The 21,188-nt window shown below is 48.0% G+C and overlaps 1 protein-coding gene across 1 annotated transcript; it reads right to left on the reverse strand.

Annotated features, from left to right (window-relative positions):
* Nucleotides 1–2,752: 2,752 nt before the first annotated feature.
* On the reverse strand, nt 2,753–5,309 carry LOC131423079 (ral guanine nucleotide dissociation stimulator-like). The gene is made up of 5 exons (XM_058570648.1): nt 5,082–5,309; nt 4,132–4,311; nt 3,625–3,724; nt 3,057–3,126; nt 2,753–2,932 (listed from the first exon to the last, which is right to left on the reverse strand). The coding sequence occupies exons 1-4, from the start codon at nt 5,088–5,090 to the stop codon at nt 3,077–3,079; spliced, it is 339 nt and encodes a 112-aa protein (XP_058426631.1). The 5' UTR covers nt 5,091–5,309; the 3' UTR covers nt 2,753–2,932; nt 3,057–3,076.
* Between the last annotated feature and the right edge of the window lie 15,879 nt (nt 5,310–21,188).

A 21,188-nucleotide genomic window follows, 5' to 3' on the forward strand; every position in this document is an offset into this window, starting at 1 on the left:
GGAAAGGATACAGACAGGGCCTGGGTGGGGGATGCTGCAGGGGACTTGTAGGGGGTGAGGAGTGGGGCAGGGGACGAGTCCTGGGAACCCTCCTTCACTCCAGTTCCATCAAGGCTCTACCTGTTCTCAGAATGGGAATAATCAGCCCCTACTCCAGGATGTTTTCCTCGATGCCATCCTCACCTCAACCCACGCGCCAACTGGATGGGTCTCCCACTTCTCTGTTATCAAACTGTTCCATTCAATGTAAGATACACGGGGTGGAGCCAGAAACTGTTCTGCCCAGAGGGTCTCTGGTTTCCACCTCCTTCCCCTCCCCTGCAGGGAGTGCCACAGGTGCTCACCTCAGTCCTCTTCTCAAGGTTGATCTCATTCCCCTGGAAGGCAGAGAGCCAGAGTCCATCAGACAGAGCCCCCTAGCCTGACTAGCCCCCTATGTCCACCCCTTCTCATGGTGCACGACTGCCAGGTCCCCAGAGGTGGCCGAGCATGCACAGAAAACAGGATTTGGAACTAGGCCGGGCTCTGGGCTCCAGAGAAGGAGGCCATGGGGGTGAGGCTGAGGGACCTGGCAGCACAACCCTCTCTGATGACAGACTTGGAGACTGAGGCCTCAGGCAGAGGGGACTGCTCAGCAACTTATGTGTTGCCTGACTTGGGGGTCCCAACTTCTCTCTCCCTCCATGGGCAGCATGGGAGGGAGAGGCTGAGTCCAGCTCAGATAAAACCTCATGCAGCTGTGCCATCAAGCAGCTCTGAGCTTCCCCAGCCTGGAGAACCGGAATGGATGTCTCAGGCAGAGCCTCTGTTCACTCATCCCTAAGATGGGCCTGATGCCCCAGCTCCCAGGGGCGGCTGGGAGGCTCTCAGGAGAGGAGATGTGTCAAGTGCTGAGAGCTCAGAGCTCAGTTCGGGGGCTTTCGCATCCCAAGGCTCAGGATCCTGGTCCTCCCTGCCTGGTCCTCAGATTCATCCACTTCAAGATAATCACCCATCGCCAGGTGCAGCATCAGCAGGTCGCCGAGGAAAATGCCAAGATAGGGGATGACACTCTGTGACATCGGGGTGCAGGTGGGATGAGCCCTTGCTCTCAAGTCGACCCCCTGCATACCCTCCCCTGAAAAGTCCTCAGCATCCTGGCCCACCCAAGGGTTCCCACGGGGAGCAGCCTAGGACCCTCAGCAGTCTCCCCTCAATTCCTCCTCCCTTCACACCCCAAGAACACCACACTCCTCCTCCTCACCTCCCAGGGCTGGCTTCTGGCAAATCACAGGGTGTGCGGTCCCTGGACCTCCCCACAACAAACCCATCCTGCACCAGCTCTTCCAGGCCCTCCTCCTGGTCACTTCTACTGGGGGATTCGGACACTGTGGCACCAAGAGGAAGGGCCCTCCCCTCTTGATTTGAGGCCTCCAGTTGGGAGCACAGAGCCCCTCCCCCACAGGCACACTCACCTGCTGCTGCTGCTGCTGCTTCTCCTGCACTCTCTGAGGGTTGCTCTCCAGGGGGCAAACGTGGAAGGCCCCTCCTGCCAGGGTCGAGGACAGTGCCAGTGAGGCCATAGTCCCCTCACCCCATTTCTCTCCAGCACCACTGGCCTCCGACCCTGGACATCTGACTCGAGTAAACTGGTACCAATGCTACTCCACCCTGCAAGGTCTTGTGATTCCAGAACAAGCCCAGCTCCAACTCTAACTCTGGGTATGAGCTTGGACTTGTGGCCTGGCCTCCCCGAGCCTGTTTCCTCATCTGGAAAGTGTGAGAACTCCAGCTACCTCACAGGTTCTCCTGAGGACTCACTGTCGCATGACTGTCATCATTGTTCTCGCCCTCGCCCCTCCAGGTGGAGCAGGCAGAAAGCTCCCACATTCCTTTCCTCCCTCTTACCTCTTCACCCCCCTGTGAGGCCTGCACCACACAATCACCATACCTCCATTTCCTTGATGGGGAGACAGAGGCCAAATAGGGGCAGTGAGTTGCTCAGGGGCCCACAGAGGAGAGGCCGCTTGCCCCTCTCAGCCAGAGGCCCTGTTCCAACATCCTCGCCTAACCCCCAGCCCCACCACTGACAACAGTCCTGTCCCCTGATCTCTCAAAGCTTGGCCCTGGGCCGAGCCGTGGATGGAGAGGATGGGGTGTCTTGGGAGTCTGGTTGAGTGGCTCCTGCCTGCCCCAGTCCCCGTGGAGTGTCTCACCCCCAGGCTGGGACTGAGGCAATGCCAAACCCTTCTCCTCCCCAAAGAACCACTCAGGATATTCGCCTGCACTGAACTCTTTCTTTATCCACTCAGGAACTGGACCCACAAGGTGCCACCTCTGATCAACAGCAAGGGGGTGACAGGACGCTTTGCTTCCCCGTTTACATGAAGCTCCTAACGTCCTTTCAGCAGGATCCACTAAGAATCCATCAGTTGCCTAGACGCTACTCATAAGCCACCTGGGACCTAAGTCATTGCCAACCAGGCACTCAGGTGAGACTCCTGTGGTTGACTCGAGTGACTGCTCTAGGGGTCCAGTGGGGAGTCCCACAATGCACACACATCTGTCTCTGGTCCAGCCGTTCAGATCCAAGGATGAGCAGCCTCTTTGTCCACCTGGGCCAGGGGAATCCCCTGCTGTGCCCGTCCCTGGGGCAGGCAAGGTGCCCTCCCCTTGGAGACATGGTGAAGATAGAAGGAGCGGCAGGGTCCTGGCTTCCTGAGGACAGGTTTAGGCTGAGGGCTAAACCCACGCCAACCACCTAACAGCCTGGAAAAAGCTACATCCAGCAGGATGGATGTGCATGGAAGCCAGAGACCTGCTGATGGCGCCAGCTCAGCAACTCCTCCTGGAACAGCCCAGCCAACACCACTGTGTCCCATGACCAAGGCCTCCTACCCAAAAATGGCACCCCACCTGCCCATGGGCAGAACAGATCCCTCTGCTTGTTAACCTGGACAAGATAGATGGGAACGTTTCAGAGAAAGTTCAAGTGAGAAACTATCAAAACCACAGCCTACCCAGTCCCTCTCCTCCCCCGCCCCTCCTCTCTTTCCAGACCCCAGCCTCCACTCTACCTTGGTCATCAGTTCTCTGCTCAAAGACTCGTCTTGGCTATAGCGCTCCTTAAGTTTTTCAGAGCTCTCCCTGAGGGGAGGGGAAAGAGGGAAGGATAAATTTAGGGATAATGTGAGGGGTCTAAGTGCAAATCCTTTTCTTTGACAACCTGGGCGTTTCAAACTTCCTGGAGGAGTGCTCTCACTGGGCTCCTCTGAGCGCTAAGGTCTCGTGGGACTGGGAGAGGGCTCTCCTGTTGGTCACTGGGGTATCCATTTCCCAGCTATACAGAGCAGCTCTCTTTTGACCACTTTGAGTTTCAACTGGGCATAGAGTTCTGTTGCTATAAACACTTGAAAATCTCCAATGTGGCTCAATCCAGTACCTGGTATTTAGGGAAACCGAGTCCTGAAGCAGAATTGGTGCACTAAGCACACCGGAAGACTTAGAGACCCACCGCCGAGGCCCAGGCCCTGTCCCAAGCATTTGCTGCCTCCCAGGAGTTCCCACCTGACTGAAGGGCCAATGGCAGACATACAGGAAATCCCCCATCCACCCTGGTCCTCCTATGGAGAGAGGCCTACCCACCAGGAAACTTCCCCCATGTGTTCTTCAGGTGGCATATGGATGTTTTCTGCAGAACAGAGATGACAGTGCAGAGAGAGGAGTTCTTCAGGCTCTCCCACTCCTGGGGAAGGGAAGGGAATGAGTTGTGAGGTGGGGCGCTGGAGCCCTGCTTGCTCTAGTTTCAGTCCCCTTCTATTTAAATCTCCTCTCTTGGATGAGACAGATGCTCAGGGAGTCCCAGAAGGGTACATTTAGGACCCAAAGTGTAACACTCACAGGGAGGAGGATTTTAGCTCAACCCAGGGAGAGAGCCAGGTAGGAAGTGAGCATCCTCGCACTAGGACCTGGAGTCAAGTTCAGCGTGCCCCTGGCAGGAAGGGCCTAGGGACTTGCAGGGGCTCAGACCACACACTTCAATCCTGGGAGCTGATAAAGGTGGAGGCAGTTCCTAAGGCTCCAGAGAGGGGCTCCACTGGGCCTGCCACAGCACACCTGGGCCACCTGGATCCAGCACTCCACCACCCTCACCCTGTCCTGGGCCATCATGCTCGGGTCCCCAAGGTAGGTGGTGATGACGAGGCTGGCTACCCTTCTGAAGTGGTCGAGAGTGGCCCGGACGGTGGGTGCCAGGTGCTCATGGCCGGGCTTGTTCCTCTTGCCCCAGGTGGAGCCCAGGCACTGAGAGGGCACCACCTTCTGGAAGAGCTCCTGGGGAACAGGGGGAGTGTCACCCAGCATTGCCACACCCTAGCTCTGTGTCCCCAGCCCCCAAAGTCCCACACAGGGGTCACAATTTAGAGCTGGAGCTCAGGAAGCTCAGGATGTGGCCTGAGCCTTGTGAGAGTCCCTGGCTTTTCTTCTCTGTCCACCGAGGACACCCAGCACAGGATGACCCAGGACCCAATACTGGCAGGGAAGGGAGAGGGGCATTTGCATCCAGCCCATCCTGGCTAACTCCAAGCTCCAGACGGTGGCTCAGCTCGGCTTCTCCCAAGGGGGCATCTTCCAACACCCTGATCCCCCCTCTGGTCCCACTCCACATTCAGATGCACATTACCCTGTGGCAGCTACACCCACGGGCCTTGTCTGTCTCCCTCATAGTGAAGTACACATCAGGCGTCTAATAAGTCCTGAGGCTGTTGAGCCTCTTGAGCAGACGGTTGGGCCAACAGGGACCTGGCTGCACACAGTGAGTTCCCCTCCACCACTGATGTGCCAGGCCCTGCTCACCCTTCCGTCTCTTCTACTTCATGGAGCCGTCACAGCCACTCTGTGCAGCAGGTCCTGTTAGTGTCCACCTCTACGGTCTGCAGGTGGACAGCAAATGTTTGGGGTTCAGAAAGTTGCCCAGGTCGTATGGTTGGTAAAGGGGTGGAGCCAGGATTCGGGCCCAGATCATAGGAGTCTGGATCAGGTCTGGGGCACTGATGGCAGAGGGAAGGCCTGTTCCACCCTGCCCTGAGAGCCCAGCTGCTCACCGCATCCATCACGGTCAACTGCTCCACCACCAGCTTAGGAGGGAAGGCCGTGAGGTTAGGCTTCTTCTCACGCTCCTTAACAGCCACAAATGGAGATGGACTTCCCACTAGAAATGATGGTCCAGGTGACTCCAGCTCAGCAGCTCCCACTCCTGCTGGAGCCGATGTTGGCCCTTGCTCCAGCTCCAATGCCGCTGATGGAGGGGATGCTGGCTCCAGCGCTAGAGAGGGTGGTGTCAACGGAGCTGGAGCCAATTCTACCTCCACCACTGCCCACTGCTCTGCTTCTGCTGCTGGCTGGAGCTCTGCAGCTGGAGCTGGAGCGAGATAAAGACAAAGGTTCACTCACATAGCTGACTTTCCATGTGTCCTTCTAAACACAGGAAAGATCCCACTTCCTTTCCTGGAATACCCAGGCTGCAGTCCCCCTTACCCTCTGGCTCTGCCTCAGTGGCCTCCAGAAGCTCACACCAGACAAGGGTAAGAGGGTCACAGCAGTTCAGCTCTGAACCAGGCAAGGTTACTTGCATGTACATCCCCCTTAGCTTGAAAAAGAGACAGCTCCTGTCTGGTCCCACCCTAGTTCTGGTCCAACTCCATCATCTCAAGGTCCTGAGTGTGGAGGCCCTCTGCTCCTGCTCTCATCTCAGAGCAGCACTGGATGGTGTGGGTGGCCTCATGCACCTGCCCCTTGTCTAGTGAGTTGGTGGAGTTGAAACCATTGGGCAGCTACTCGATGACCTCCTGAGTTGAGTTCTGCAAAGACTGCCAGGGAGCTGGGCCAGAGGGAATCAGGGGCTGCCTTCACACTGCCACTGGAGCCAACCCCCAAGAGAAAGTCTGCTCCTCAGTTCAGGCACAGAGGGCATCTTGGCAAAGAACTCTGCTCAGGGAGGGAAGGAGATGAAACCTCTAGGGCTCAATAACATACGACTTGAGGAGCTCACTTTCTCATGCTGCCAGCCATGACCTGGTAATGAACGTGACAGACCCGCCAGACTTCCGACACCTAACAACCAGCTCCTGCCCAGGAATGGCCTGCCCCACATACCCTGCCTTCCTCACTCCACACAGACACACAATAACACACAAACACACGATGAGGGGCCTGGATTTTGGGGTTGATCAGGTGGGATCACCGTTGTGTCCTGGTCTGCACTAACCTTTCCTGGGCTGCCCCATGTTACCCTTCACTGCCTCCTGTCAGACACCCAGAGGCGTCAGGGATGAGGGCTGAGCCAATGCCGGCAACAATCAAAAAGATTCTCTTTCTGGGCTTTTTTGAGCCCAGATCCTCCAAAAGTTGGGATAAAACAACAAAACATTTTTGCCTCTTGACAGTCTCCAGTCAAGTGAGCTGGATGAGGGGCTGTGGGTGCCTGGTTACCAGAGTTCAAAGATCTGTTGAGGCCTAGGACCAAGTAGATGAGGTCATTTTTCAAGATTCCTATACCTGGGCCCCTTATCTCAATCAGACTTCTCCAGAGCTGCCCCCTGAGCCCAGGCTGCTCACCCTCCTCTCTCATGTCACTTCCTGAACTGTACACAAGGAGCCTACACAGCCCTAGCCCCAGCTCCCTAGAAACCTAACTCAGGTCCTAGCTTTGAGGAGACAGAGATGAATGCAGACCTCCTTTAACTTACCAGTTCTTCATCCTGGGATAGTCCCTGTGCCTCTCAGGTCCTCCCCAGTCTCCAAACCTACACCAGGGGAATCAGGCTAGAATCTACTTCCTAGGGATGTCACCCGGTGTATATGAGATAATATCTATTACCCCTGTGGGCTGGTGTCACATGTACCTAAGGCACAAAATTAGAGATGGAAAAATAACAAGAAGGGGTGACATGTAGCACAGAACACCACTCAAAACAGGCCTGGGTTCTAGCAATGTGATATTGGAACAGTCATTTCCAACTTGGCCTCATTTTCAGGTCAGCATGATGAGGGGGTTGAAACTAATGGAAATTTAGATACTGCCATCCTGTGGCATTAAACCATTCAATTGTTTGCTGTTTTATGGAGAATGAGACCCAAGTGCCTCATCTTGGCCTATGAGGTGGGCAGCCTCCACAGTGGTACCCAGTAAGCCCCACCCATGGTATACACATCCCCATGGAACCACTAAGTGGTTAGTAACTGGCTTCTGAACATAATAACAGCCAAAGCAATGGGATGTCTTGTCTAAATTTTAACTACACAAGTCTCTCACTTCCTCTTACTCCCTCTCTCATGTTCCATCTCTCCCTCTCACTCTGTCGAATCCCTGTAACTGAGGAATCAAATACCAGTGTTTTGGGGCTGCCCAATGTGAAGGCCTATAGAGGAGAGAAGCACAGGAGTGCCCAGGCCAACAGACAGAAAGGAACTCAGGCTCTCAGTCCAAACTGAACCCTGAAAGCTGAGAGTGACCTTGGGGGCTAGTCCTCCCCCCGTCAAGCCACAGTTGAGGCCACAGCACCAACCTGTTCAACTCACTGAGGCAGAGGCACCCAGCTAAAACGTGCCTGATTGCTGATCCACACAAATTGCGAGATAGTCAACATTTGTAGTTTTGAAATGCAAGGTTAGGGGCAATGAAGTCAGAGAGGGAAAGGTAACTGACACAGCCTACCAGGCCCTGGCCCTATCTTCCACCCCAGCTCCTGTTCTCTCCTCCCAGGCTCCCTCCAGCCACATTGGCCACATTTCTAACCTCCTCTGGCCAAACTCACTTCTGCCTGTGAGACTCAGGACCAGTGGTGCCATCCCCCTGACACACTGTTCCCAGACTTGTGCAGGGCTGACTCCCTCTTGTCATTCTGGTCCCAGCAAATGTCACCCTAGTGAGGTCTTTCAGACCCTCCTACCCAATGACACCCAACCCTTCCTCACAGCCCCCTGCTGTGTTTCTCTACAGCACTTGCTCTTTTCTTTCTCATGTCTTTGCTTTTGTCCATTTCCCCTCTGGACTGTGATCTCCTGGCAGGCAGGGACCACTTGGTCATTTTCATCCTGCACTTTGGCCCACCAGGGCACCTGGCACAGGGTGAGTGCTCAGTGCACAGCTGCTGAATGAGTACATGGGAAGATCTTGCACCCCTCCCCCTGCTTCTGACCAACTTTGATTGTGGAGATGAACACTAGTAATAGGAGGTACAAGTTGTTTCTGAGGCAGGGGGACAGCCAGAAAGACCTCTGCTTGACTCTTCTCTGCTCCAGGAGGTCAAGTAAAGTTCAGTGGACACCGTGTAAATTCCAGGTTTACAGCAGAAGGAAAGGACTTGATGTATATATATATTATGTAATGGTTACCAAATAAGTTTAGTTAACATCACTCACCAAACAGAAATAAAAGATTTTCTCCTGGTGATGAGAAGTTTTAGGATCTACTTTCTTAGCAACTTTCAAATGTACCACACAGCAATGTTAACTTGCATAGTGCTGTATATCAAGTATATCTCAATACAACTGAAAAAAATAAAAACAAAATTTAACTTGCCACCACTGATGCAAGAGGCTGCCCGCCCCCTGGTGGCCAGCACTAGCACTGCAGCTCTCACCAAAACTCCACCAAACAGAAGGGAACCATTCCTCAGATGTCCTCAAGGCAGAGGCTCTCCAGGGTCCCAGAGGTAAAGGAGCAGGACCTGTCGCCTTCGAGAGAGTGGGGTGAATCTCGGGAGCTTACCTTTCCCATCTTGCTGTCCCCCACAACCTGTCTTCTTCATTCCTGAGGCATCCAACCTCAACCAGGACAATGACTCCCCCCTGCCTCCAGATGAGGACCCCGAGGGTCCAACAAGAACTGGTCTTCTCCCTCATCTCTAGACTTGGTGTCCAGTGCTCTGGCATCTTCTTCCTTATCCCCAGTTCTCATCCACCCAAGCCCCCATGTCTCCTCAGTTCTAAATGATCTCAAGTGGGTGGAAAGCATTTTCTCAGCATTTCAGAGCACAGTAGGTCATCAACAGAGAACCTAGTCCAACAGACACGTTGTGAGTGCATGGAACACTTGGAGTCACCTGCTGGATGCACTCCACTTTATACAGGAGGACCCTCACTGAGGTCTTCTCTCCTGTTCCCAATGCCTACACAAGGTGAGATGCACTCATCACAGTTCTGGGTGCCCACAGAGGTGGACTGCAGGATCCCAGTCCTGTGCTCCCCAGGCTTGGCCAGGGATGGGTCTGGAACAGGCAGAAACCTAGGAACCTTAGGGATTCCTCTGCCCATCTTTGGGCCCCCGGGCATGTATCTAGGAGAAGGAATGCCATGGTCCCCTGGGAGAGCTGCCTCCAATCTCTCTCCCCCTGCCTCTTGTCACTTGCTCTGGATCGGTTCTTTCTTGACTGCACCTCCATGGCCCCCACATGAGAAGTCAGCGTGTGCACATGTGATGATGAGGAGAGGAAAATGACCCCATATGGAGAGGGGTGGGCAGCAATCCTCTAAGATCTTAATGCCTCTCATTACCAAAGGAAACCTGAGGGAAAGGGTGGAGCCTTGGCCAAGGACGCTGGAGCTCTGTCTAGTCTTTGGGACCCTGACTACCTCCTGTGGTCTGGGCCAGTACTTACATCTTTCTGGGCTAGTTTCCCAACTATACAGTGAGGGGTAAGATGTGCAACAGCAAAAGCACGTGCTTGGCCAGGACAAGTCATCAGCTCCATCAATACATTAAGTATGTTTTAAGTGTATTGAAGACATTAATATTGCTGTGCAATCATCACCACGATCCATCTTTAGAAGTCTTTTCATCCTACAACACTGAAACTCTCTACCCGTTAATGAATAACCCCCCATTCCTCCTCCTCCCAGCCCCTGGCAAACACCATTCTACTTTGTGTCTCTCTGAATCTAGAGATTTCAGGAACCTCATAGAAGGGAAATCACACAAGGTTGTATTTTTGTGACTGGCTTATTTCATTTAGAGTAATATTCTGAAGGTTCATCCATGGTGTGCCATATCTTAAAATTTCCTTCCTTTGTTAAGGATGAATAATATGCCATTTTATGTATATACCACATTTTGCATATCCATACATCCCTGGACAGATACCCTAGCCAGGCCCAAAACCAAGCCCAAAATAAAATGGGGCCCCAACCAGACTTTTATCACGGGCCCTGGAGACTACTTTCTTAAGCCACGTTCCATATATTTACTAAGGATCTAGTCTTGGGCCATGAGTTGTTTTTCAGAAACTCCGTTTTTCCTCCTTGAGCAAGTTTCAACTGGTTTGAACCAGTGAGACCACAAGACAGCTGGCAAGACTCAAACCGTCACTCCTGTTTGAGTCAAGTGACTGGAGGATGACGTAGGGGACAAAGAACTCTCCTGCCAATCATGTTAAGGACACTGCCTTTTGAACGTGGGATGTATGACAGAACATGAAAATCTTCTTGAGCAAAATGTGTAGGACCGCCCCCAACCTCCCGCACCCACTCCTTTGCCCTTAAAGAGCCCTTTCAACTGCCCATTGGGGAGAAGGATTTAACCTTTGTCTCCTGTCTCCCTGCTGGCCAACCTCGTAATAAAGCTTTTTCCCTTCTACAACAGCAGGTATCTCATGGTTGGCTTAAGGGGTGCATTGGGCAGTGAGCCCCTCCTCGGTTACAATACTTGGGTGGCTTCTATGTTTTAGCTATTATGAATAGTGATGCTATGAATATGGGTGTTGAAATATGTTTTGAAGAATATGCTTTCAATTCTTTGGGGGCATATATACCCAGAATTGGAATTGCTGGGTCCTATATATTTTTAATTTTTTTAAGGAATTGTTATACTGATTTCTACAGCAACTATATATTTTATCTTCCCAAGACAGTGCACAAGGGTTCCAACTTCTCCACATCTTGACCAACACTGGTTCTATTCATTTTCTTCTTCTTCTTCTTCTTTTTTTTTTTTTGATAGATGCCATCTTTTTTTTTTTTTTGATAGAAGAATGTGAGGTGGTCTCTCACTGTTTCTGATTTGCATTTCCCTAATGATTACTGATGATGAGCATCTTTTCATATGCTTATTGGTTATTTGCAGATCTTCTATGAGGAAATGTCTACTCATGTACTTTGTTCCTCTTTTTGCTGAGGAAGATTGGCCCTGGGCTAACATCTGTGCCCATCTTAATCTACTGTTATATGGGACACCGCTACAGCATCGCTTGACAAGAGTGCATCAGTGCTCACCCGGAATCCAAACCTGCAAACCCTTGGGCTGCCGAAGTGGAGCACACACACTTAGCCACTGCACCACTGGGCCATCCCTAGACTGGGCACTTTTAACAACAGAAATACATTCCTCACAGTTCTGAAGACTAGGATGTTCAAGATCTGGATTCCAGCTGATTTGCTTTTGGCGAGAGCTCCCTTCCTGTTTTGCAGAAGGACAGCTCCTTGCTCTACTCTCATCTAGCAGAGAGAGTTCTGGCCCTCCATCTCCTTACAAAGACACGAATCCCATCACTGGGGCTTCACATGCATGGCCTCACCTAACCTAATTAACTCCTCACGGCCCCACTTCCAAATACTATCATGTCGTTGATTAGGATTTTAACATATGAAATTGAGCTACATAGACATTTAGTCCATAGCGTTCATGAAACCAAAAATTAACAAATATTTATAGAAGTCATACAGCCCAAACTGAAGAATGTTCTGCAGATCATGTGGCAAATGGTACAATGTTCTTCCCTTCACAGAGTCTTCTAGTGGAGGCAACAAAAATTAAGCCAAACAAAGCTTGTGATATTAAAAAGCTAACATAGACCAATTATGACAGATTATACTTCCTATTGTCTTCTGGTAACACAAGTCTGATTATCAGAGTCCAGATTCAGCAAATTCCCCTGGGTGAGGGCTTGTCTGGCAATCTCACCTTAAAAGGCTCTTCTTTTTTTGAAATTTTATTTCATCTAGTCCTGTTTGCTTCCACATCTCCTTGGTGTTTTCAAACATACAGTATTTATTAAATCAACGTTTAATTGTTGCTTTGCCTTTACCACATCTGACTGGAAGCAGAAGTTACTGGACTTGGCTGGAACCAAATTTCAGTTCATTTTTCCTCCTCTTTCTGCTCAGACTCTCTTCTCTCACTGTTGAAACAGCAAATGCCTTAAGAGAGAAGCCACGTGGAGCTGGTGCTCACAATCTTGTGCTTCCCTCATCTCAGAGATTATAGACCCCCAAGTCCTACCTACACAGGATGTTCTCTGACCCTTCACACAGCTGTTCTGTGTGCTTTGTCCTGCTTTTCTAGCTGCCCAAGGAAAGCTACTCAATAAAAGTGGAACCTGCAGTTATTTTACCCTGAAATGTTTTAAATGTTTTAAATCAATGAATATTTGTCATTTTTCAATGAGTATTTCTATAATTTTATAAGAAACATTTAAACAGGAATTTTAACAGCAATAATGGCTGTTCCTTGGCCAGAATTCCACGTCATTCATTGTTTGGAATTATATCTAAGCTTTGATGCACTCTCCTCAGTGCCTTTTAAAATATCACTGTCCCTTACATTTCAATATCTTGTGATGGGTTTGTATCAGTCACCTCCTTTGTACCATTTCAGACCCTCTTGGCTCCTCATACCTTTGAGTCGTATGTCATTTAGGAACCAGCTTTGCAGGTATCACATTTGCTTTACGCAAGTGTCTCCTGACTGCTCCCAACATTTTCTCCCTGTGCCCTCTGCCTCTCCCTCTCACCCTGGGGTGTCCATGTTGATGCTGAGGTGTGAAAAATCCCCTGATCAAGCCCACTCGTGCACAGCCACGTTCCTTGTTGTGTGGCTGTGTGTGTGTTCAGCAATTCTGTATGGTCACAGGGTGCACGGCTATTATGGCATCTATGTGAAAGTGTGTTTTGTTGATGTTTGTGTGTGTTCAGAGAGTTCAAGTCACTGTGAGCTCTGAAAAAGTGAGTGGTCTGTATGTGTGTGAGTTTGTGTGTATGTTCTGAGTATCAGTGTGCATTATCAGGTGTAGTTTACAGTCTGAAAGCTGCTGGTCATTTGCGAATAGTGTGTATGTGGGTGTGGGTGTGTTGTCAGCATTTCCATGTGTTCAGACGATGTCTGTCATTGTGGGAATGCGTAGAATAAGTATGTTGTTACAGATCAGCAGGGGCACCAACAGTGTTTGCCTGTTACTAGTTCAACACTCAAGACCCCTGAAGAAACACTGAGTCCAGACAGACACAGCCCCCATTAGGCCCACAGAGATCCTACTCAGCTGTTTTCTTCTCATCACAGAAATATGAATGGGTAGCCAAGGACCACTTGATATTTGAAGAATTCCTCTAGCATGAAAAATGGAGCAAGAAACACATACACTGAAGTGAGGGACTAAAGGAGCAGCAAGGAAATGCAGAGATCATAGTGAAACTTCAATTGCATATCTAGTAACATCTTCAAAACAATTAGACATGGGCCGGTCCCATGGCCTAGTGGTTAAGAGAACTCCATTTCAGCAGCCCAGGTTCAGTTCCTGGGCGTGGACCTACACCATTCATCAGTGGCCAGGCTGTGGTGGCAAGTCACATACAAAATAGAGGAAGACTGGCACAGATGTTAGCTCAGGGTGAATCCTCCTCAGCAAAGAAAAAAAAAAAGACAAAACATCCATTAAGTGTATATATATGTATTGATGTTACTGCACAATATTGGGGTTCTCTTTCCCAATGCATATTAAAAAAGCCAATTATTCTGGCATCAGCCTTTGGGGAAAGAATTGTAGCTTTACTTTGTGATATTTATCTGCAAGGAGACAGGGCGCATGTGTCTGTCTCAGATCTGTCTCCCTGATCCAGGGCTTGGGGCATAATTTATGGGATGAAGGGCAGGGTGGTCTGACATGTGGAGGTAGATAATTGGAAGTAAGGAGAAGTGAGGTAATTGATGATCTGCACAAGCAAAGTCAAGCTTCGTGCCTCTTCATCGGATGTGTGTTCAGAAATTGGCAGTGTTACGATGATCTGAGGATGGAGCTTTTAGCTCCTTGATGTCAAAAATGTCACTTATCAAGCATTTGCGCAGGCCTAGTTGATGAGTTGGTGGTCTCAACTGGCCTGAACTGGACTAGGGGTCTCAGTTCCTGAAAGAAAACTCTTAACTACTCTGTTGATAAGATGGGGTCAGTTGAACTGGTCTTGGAGGGCCCAGGGTTATGTTGGTATATGCCTATATATGCATATGGATGAGATTATCTGTGTGTTAAACGTAGAGTATACACAAAGCCAGGATCTAGTTAAAGAGGTCAGGACAGATTTTAATCAGTAAAATACCACTGCAATAGGGAACAGGGAACAGGGTGACCTGAACTCAATTTGATTTGTACAGAGGTGACTGGGCATTTGAAAAGGAGAATGAGGGAGCAGGCAGAGGGGTGAGCAGGGGCTCAGTAGAGTCAGGGAGGGAAAAGTTACAGAGTGTTGGTAAGGGGCAGTTTCATCTGGCCAGTCATGTCTGCTGGTTGGAAATGATCAAAGTTTCACTTCTCTCCTCTCGCAGAGTCTGGGAGACAGACACACTGTCCTCATATCAATGAATGGCTCTATACAATTCAAAAGGACAGAGGAAATATTCACAGTTGTCAGCACTTTTGGGTAAATGCCCTAAGAAAGGGATGTCAGGGGCCAATGATTGAGTGTTGGCCAGAACAAACAGTCAATTCTTTTGGCTGCCTTGAGCTTTCTCAGGCAGGCACTTTTAGGGGGCAGTGGTCATCCTAAGGATGTGGATTTGAGCTGTTAGAAACTATGTCAGCATTTAAGTCCTATAATGTGTGTGTGTGGGGGTGAAATGACTGGCGCTGAGAGGCCATAGTTATAATTGGCCAAGATTGAGGCCTAGTCAAGAAGAGGGCTCAATGGAGCCTGGCTTGAGTTTGGTCAAGTACAGGATCATATAAAGAAATAAGATATGTACATTTTTTTGAATAATATAAGTCATTATATTGAATAATATATTGAATTAATATATAGTTAATGAATATATATTGAACGTGTATAAATAAGTATGTGTATATATATTTGAATTAAATAATATAAATATATAGAAGAGAGTGACGTCAGCATCATGGCAGAGTGAGCTTCCCCTACTGAACTCTCCTCCTCTAAGACACAACACAAAAGACATTCACATTCCAACAGAAGCTATTCACAAATAATATAAATATATATATGATTTAAAGGAATATTCAGACATAATAACAGAAATTTCCAGGGCCAGCCCCATGGCTTAGTGGTTAGGTGCACGCGCTCTGCTGCTGATGGCCCGGGTTCAGATCCTGGGCGAGCACCAATGCACCGCTTCTCCGGCCATGCTGTGGCGGCGTCCCACATACAGCTACTAGAAGGATATGCAACAATGACATACAACTATCTACTGCAGCTTTGGGGGAAAAAAAAAAGAAGGAGGATTGGCAATAGATGTTAGCTCAGAGCCAGTCTTCCTCAGTAAAAAGAGGAGGATTAGCATGGATGTTAGCTCAGGGCTGATCTTCCACACAAAAAAAAAAAAAAAAAAAGAAATTTCCAGAATTGATAAAAGACTTCTATCCTAGATTCAGGCAGCTGAATACATCTCAAACACAATTAAAAAAAAAAAATCTAGAGTCAGATTCATCCAGGGAAACCAAAGAACACCAAATACAAGAGAAGATATTCAAAGCCCCACAGAGGGACAGAACACTTACAGAGACTTACATTTAGACCTATGATACATTTCTTAACAATGGAAGGCAAGAGAGAGTTGGATTAAATATTCAAGGTACAGAGAGAAAATAACTTTCAGTGTACATCCAATCAAACCATATCTCAAGAACTAGGGTGACTTAAAGATATTTTTATGCAAACATTTACTAAGAGTATTACCACCAACAAATGCTCATTAAGGAACTTCTAAAGAATGTACTTTAAGGGGTCCGGCCACCTGGTGTAGTGGTTTAAGTTCATCACACTCTGCTTCCAAGGCCTGGGTTCGTGGGTTTGGATCCCAGGTGTGGACCTACACCACTCATGAGCCATGCCATGGTGGTGACCCACATACAAAATAAAGGAAGATTGGCACAGATGTTAGCCCAGGGCAAATATTCCTCAAGGAAAAAACTTAAAAAGTAAAAAAGAATGTACTTTAAGAAGAAAGAAATTGATAGAAGAAGAAACGGTAAGAGGTAAAAATGGATCGTGAGGATAAAAAAATGTAAACATCTGAATAAATCATTGAAAGCATGACTTTACCAAACAATAATAATATTGACAATGTATAACTGATGGAGTTAAAAACTAATGACAAGGGAACTTCTGGTTTAGAGGAGACTAGGACAGGAAAGCACACTTGCTGCAAAACTGGACAAAGCCAGATAAATTATAGATATATTTTTAGAGCATCAGACAACTCCAGAATCAACCAATTAAAATTCCAGAAAGAAGAAAAAGTCTTTTATGTGAGCAAGTATTTTTATCTTTCTTTCCCCTGGAGGCGTTTTCTGATTCTAGCTGGTTGCCAAGGATCTGGCTTGCTCAGTCAGAGCCTCGGCTAGAGAAAAGAGAAACTAGGCAAACTTGTAGTGATTCTGCAGGACTGGTGTGGCAGAGGAAACCTGAGGGCTTTCACACACACAACTGCTCTTCCTCACACCACCTGTGCTAAGTTTTGGTGCCACATAGGAATCTGGGGAGCTAGGCCACAAGCTTCCACAAACCAAAGTGAAACCTCCAGAAGTGGTGGAAGTGGCCTAAGTCAAACATACTGCTAGTCTGACCTTCAGGGAATTTGCCATATTGTGAAGCGATGTAAGGTAGGAGGCTGCAGACCTGCACTGAGATGCCTGAAGGGAGTAGCTGAATTTTCTGTGGGCTCCCAAACCTGAAGAGACAGAGATCTACCAGACTTAGAACTAGACTCCTGTGCGGGGAAGAGGAGCACAGCAAACAGGAACGGGGGAAAGCGGAAGGGCTGGGTTTACTAAAAGTGAGAACCAGCCCCAACTCTGATCAACGTCTGATTGGACTCAGATGCTCCAACCTCACTCTGTTTCTCAACGAAGGAAAATAAGGTCATGTGGAGCCTCTCGAGTTAGACCTTCCAAAGACACTGGTGAGAGGATGGAGAAGGCAAGCCACAGACTGGGAGAAGACCTTTGCAAATCACATATCTGACAGGACTATAAAGAACTCTCAAAACTTGGTAATAAGAAAACCCAAGTTTAAAATGGGCACAGATTTGGACACTTCACCAAAAACCATACACAGATGGCCAATAAGCACATGAAAAGATGCTCAACGTCATTAATCGTGAGAAAAATGTACATAAAAACCACATTGAGATACCGCTATGTACCTATTAGAATGACTAGAATTAAAGAGGATGAACATACCAAGTGTTAATGAGGATGGAAAGTAACTGGAACACTCCTACATTGCTGGTGGGAACACAAAGTGGTTCAGCCTCTTTGGAAAACAGCTTTCAAGTGGAGTTTGTTATGCTGCTGTAACAAATTACCACAAATTTCATGGCTTAAAACAACTCAGATTTATTGTTTTCCAGTTCTGTAGGTTAACAGTCTGACACGGGTCTCCTTGGGCTAAAATCAAGGTGTTGGCAGAGCTAGGTTCTTTTTGGGGGACTCTAAAGGTTAATCCATTTCCTAGCCTTTTCAAGCTTTTAGAGACCACCACATTCCTTAGCCTATGGCCCCCTCCTCCACCCTCAAAACCAAGAACTGGGCATCTCTCTGGCCCTGCTTCCCTTGTTGCATCTTTTTTCTACTCGACTGCTTCTCTTTCCCCTTTAAGGGCCTTTGTGATGCACTGGGCCCACCTGGATAAGCCAGGATAAGCTCCCTATTTTAAAGTCAGTTGATTAGCAACCTTACTTCCATCTGCAAATTTAATTCACCTTTGCCAAGTAAACTAATGTATTCCCAGGTTCCAGGGATTAGGACATCTTTGTGGGCCAAGACTTTGCTACACAAGCAGTTTTTAAAATAAAGTTAAACATACACATACTATATGAACCAGCAATTCCAATTCTATGTGCTTACCCAAGAGAAGATATGTTCTCACAGAAACTTGTTTGCAAAGATCTATAGCAGTTTTATTCATAGTCAAAAAAGACAAAACTGAAAATAACTCAAATATCCTTCAACGGGTGGATGGATAAACCGTGGTACATTCATACAATAGATACTACATTCAGCAATAAAACAGAAAGAACTGCTGATACAGGCAACAACACGGATGAACACTCACATAAATGTGTTGTGCTACATGAAAGAAACCACACTCAAAAGGCCAAATACTGTAGGATTCCATTTATAGGATATTCTAGAAAAGACAAACCATAGGGAAAGACAACAGATCATTAGCCACCAGGGGTTAAGGGTGGGAGAAGAGTTGACTACAAAAGAGCAGCTCAAGGAGTTCTGGGTGCTGGAACTGTTCTGTATCTCAATTTTGGTAGTTGCACAGCTCTGTGCATTTGTCAAAACAGTTGTACAAGGAGGAAAACAAATACATCATTTCTCACTCATCAGATTGGCAAAAATTTAAAAATCTAACAATGCCCATCTGACAATTCCTAGGGCAAGGATGACTCAGACATTGTTGGCGGGAATGGAAATTGTTAAAACTTCAGAGGATGATTTGGCTGCAGCTCGTCAAGTTACAGATGCACATCAGCCTCTGGCCCAGCAGCCCACTCACAGGCAGGTGTCCATTCTAGGGAGTCCTTCACAGGTGTGCTGGAGGAGACACATACAAGGATAGTCCTTAAACATGGTAGGGGAATGAATTAATTGTGGTTAGTAGTTATTTAAAAAAGAAAGGAAAAAAATGCATAAGGGAAAGAATTAACCCTGATGGCTACATATATGATTTGGGAAGGTAACTCATTGGTTTGTCTACTTAATAGTATGTAGCACAGAGAACACTGTACTAGGAATCTGGAGACAAGCATCTGAACATTTAGTTTCAACTCTGCCACTAAAGTAGCAGTCAGACTATGGACGACTTAAGAAACCTTACTTTCCATTTCCTGGAAAATGAAGAGGTTAAGTTCTACAATCACTAATATTATTTCCAAATCAACAATTCTATGATTCAATAAGTCAACAATCAAAAATTATATTCCAAAGTACCTATGTTGAGAAACTGTTTTTCCCAGACACCCTGAAATCAGAAACTATCAGAGAAATAAGACATCTTAATATATTGATACATAGAATGGTCCAAATTTCTTGGAATGTTTATGACCAGCTTTTTAATCAAGATCGTAACTCAGAAAGAGTGTATAAGCAGCTAAACCCACCATATTGACTTGGGTCACCCTCAGGTAAAACTTATATATCTTCTCCCACTTTAACATTCCAAAACAAGTTCACCATACTAATGAGTCCATCTTGTCAAGTTCAGGTCTGTCTAGCCAAAAGTCATTCACGTATATGGTAAGATTTACTTGATATGTTAACAAAGATAAAATGATGAATGGCTTTTTGTATTTTTGCCTGTTTCATCAAGATCTTACATTATAATTTAATAGCTTCAGCCTGCTACTTTAAAGAGCCTTTTGAAACTTGTAATATGCCGTGTCTAACAGGATCTAATAAAAAAATCAGTAGTCCAGAATCCAAAAAAGCTTATTTAAAAATTTCATTACCGCCAATACTTACGCTTCAAAGACACCAATAACCAACATGTCATTTGTTCCTACTGCAGAATTTAATGGGTTATTAACTTCTGGTCTCATCCAAAAGCATAATTAGGATGCTATCATTAAAATGTATATTTTTAATCAGAAATATTAAAACTAATGATTAAACTATTAAACTAAATGATTAACTAAATCTTAAAACTAATGACAACTAATGATCTGTTGTCTTTTCCTATGGTTTGTCTTTTCTAGAATATCATATAAATGAAATCCTACCGTATTTGGCCTTTGGACCTTTCACCTTGTCAGTCAAATCAAAATTTCAAAGTTCTTGTTCTATGGGCTTTCCAAATCTAAATTCTTACAATTCTGAGTACGGAGACAAAACACGCACTACATACTGCTTCTAAAAACCTCCTCCTTATCGGATTTTAATTTTAGCACCAACTGCCAAGAAAATTTTTTCGACTGAAACTAAAATTCCGTACACATTATATCAATCATCAATTGATCAGTCATCAATCTATGTTAACAGAAGGTGAGTTATTATTAGGAAGTTACATAATTTGTACCAAAGATTGTTAAAATTCCTTTCATTAAATGCAGTTTACAACAATTCACAGGCTTCAAAGTTCGCCTTGCAAATATAGAGTCAATTATCAGAAACCATTAATGGGATCAGGCTTTTCTATAAAAGTGGTCCCAAGGAAGTAGGAAGCTTTATTTGTTTCAAGAACGCAATGAGGTGCCCAATAGCCTGAGCAGAGTCAGGCAGAGGAGCGCTGACCACAGTCCATCTTCTGAAGGAAACTGTTCACCCGGGGATGTCGAGACCTGGCCTAGACCGGGTGGGGGGGGTGCGAACTCAAGGGCGCGCGCAGAGGGCAGGCGACTCCCTGCCGCCCCCTGCACCTCCGCTGGGTGGGGCCCCGCCAAGGCAGAGGGACCGGCGGGCCAGGCGGCGCTCCTCTGCTCCTCCAGAGGTTGGGCTCCCCCGCCTGGGGCAGCCCGCCAGCAGCCCCGGCCCCCGACCCCATCTGCCGCCCCGGACACCGCGCTCCCGCCGTCTGCGCGGAGATCTCTACGCCGAGCCCGCCGCCCACCGCCCACCGCCTACCTCCGCGCCGCCTCCTGCCCAGCGCTCCTCCACACTGCAGAAAGGAGAGCTCCCCAGCGCTGAAAATCCTGGAGGAAAGATCCCGCCAAAGCCCCTACACAAACCAGTGTGGCTGCCACCTCCGCACCAGACCCTCCACCTCCAGTGTGCGGCCCAGGGCTCTCCAGCTCGCCGGCCCCTCTGCTGCTCCCAGCCCCGGTTCTGCGCGTGCGCGGGCCTCCGAGGCTACACTGGGAACCGCTGGGGCGGGGGTGGGAGGCGCTGCCGCTCCTAGCGCCGGTCCTGCGCACGCGCGGGCCTCCAAGGATACAATGGGAACCGCTGGGGGGGCGCCAGGAGGGGTAGGGGGATGGGGACCACAGT

The sequence above is a fragment of the Diceros bicornis genome, chromosome 27, assembly GCF_020826845.1.
Source record: "Diceros bicornis minor isolate mBicDic1 chromosome 27, mDicBic1.mat.cur, whole genome shotgun sequence".
Classification (NCBI taxonomy): domain Eukaryota; kingdom Metazoa; phylum Chordata; class Mammalia; order Perissodactyla; family Rhinocerotidae; genus Diceros; species Diceros bicornis.

Excerpts from the sequence above, each read along its gene's own strand:
- LOC131423079 (XM_058570648.1), bottom strand. Across the intron at positions 3,725-4,131 it reads GCATGATGGCCCAGGACAGG|GAGTGGGAGAGCCTGAAGAA; the intron begins GTGAGGGTGGTG and ends TCCCTTCCCCAG. Across the intron at positions 3,127-3,624 it reads CACATGGGGGAAGTTTCCTG|GGAGAGCTCTGAAAAACTTA; the intron begins GTGGGTAGGCCT and ends CCCTCCCCTCAG.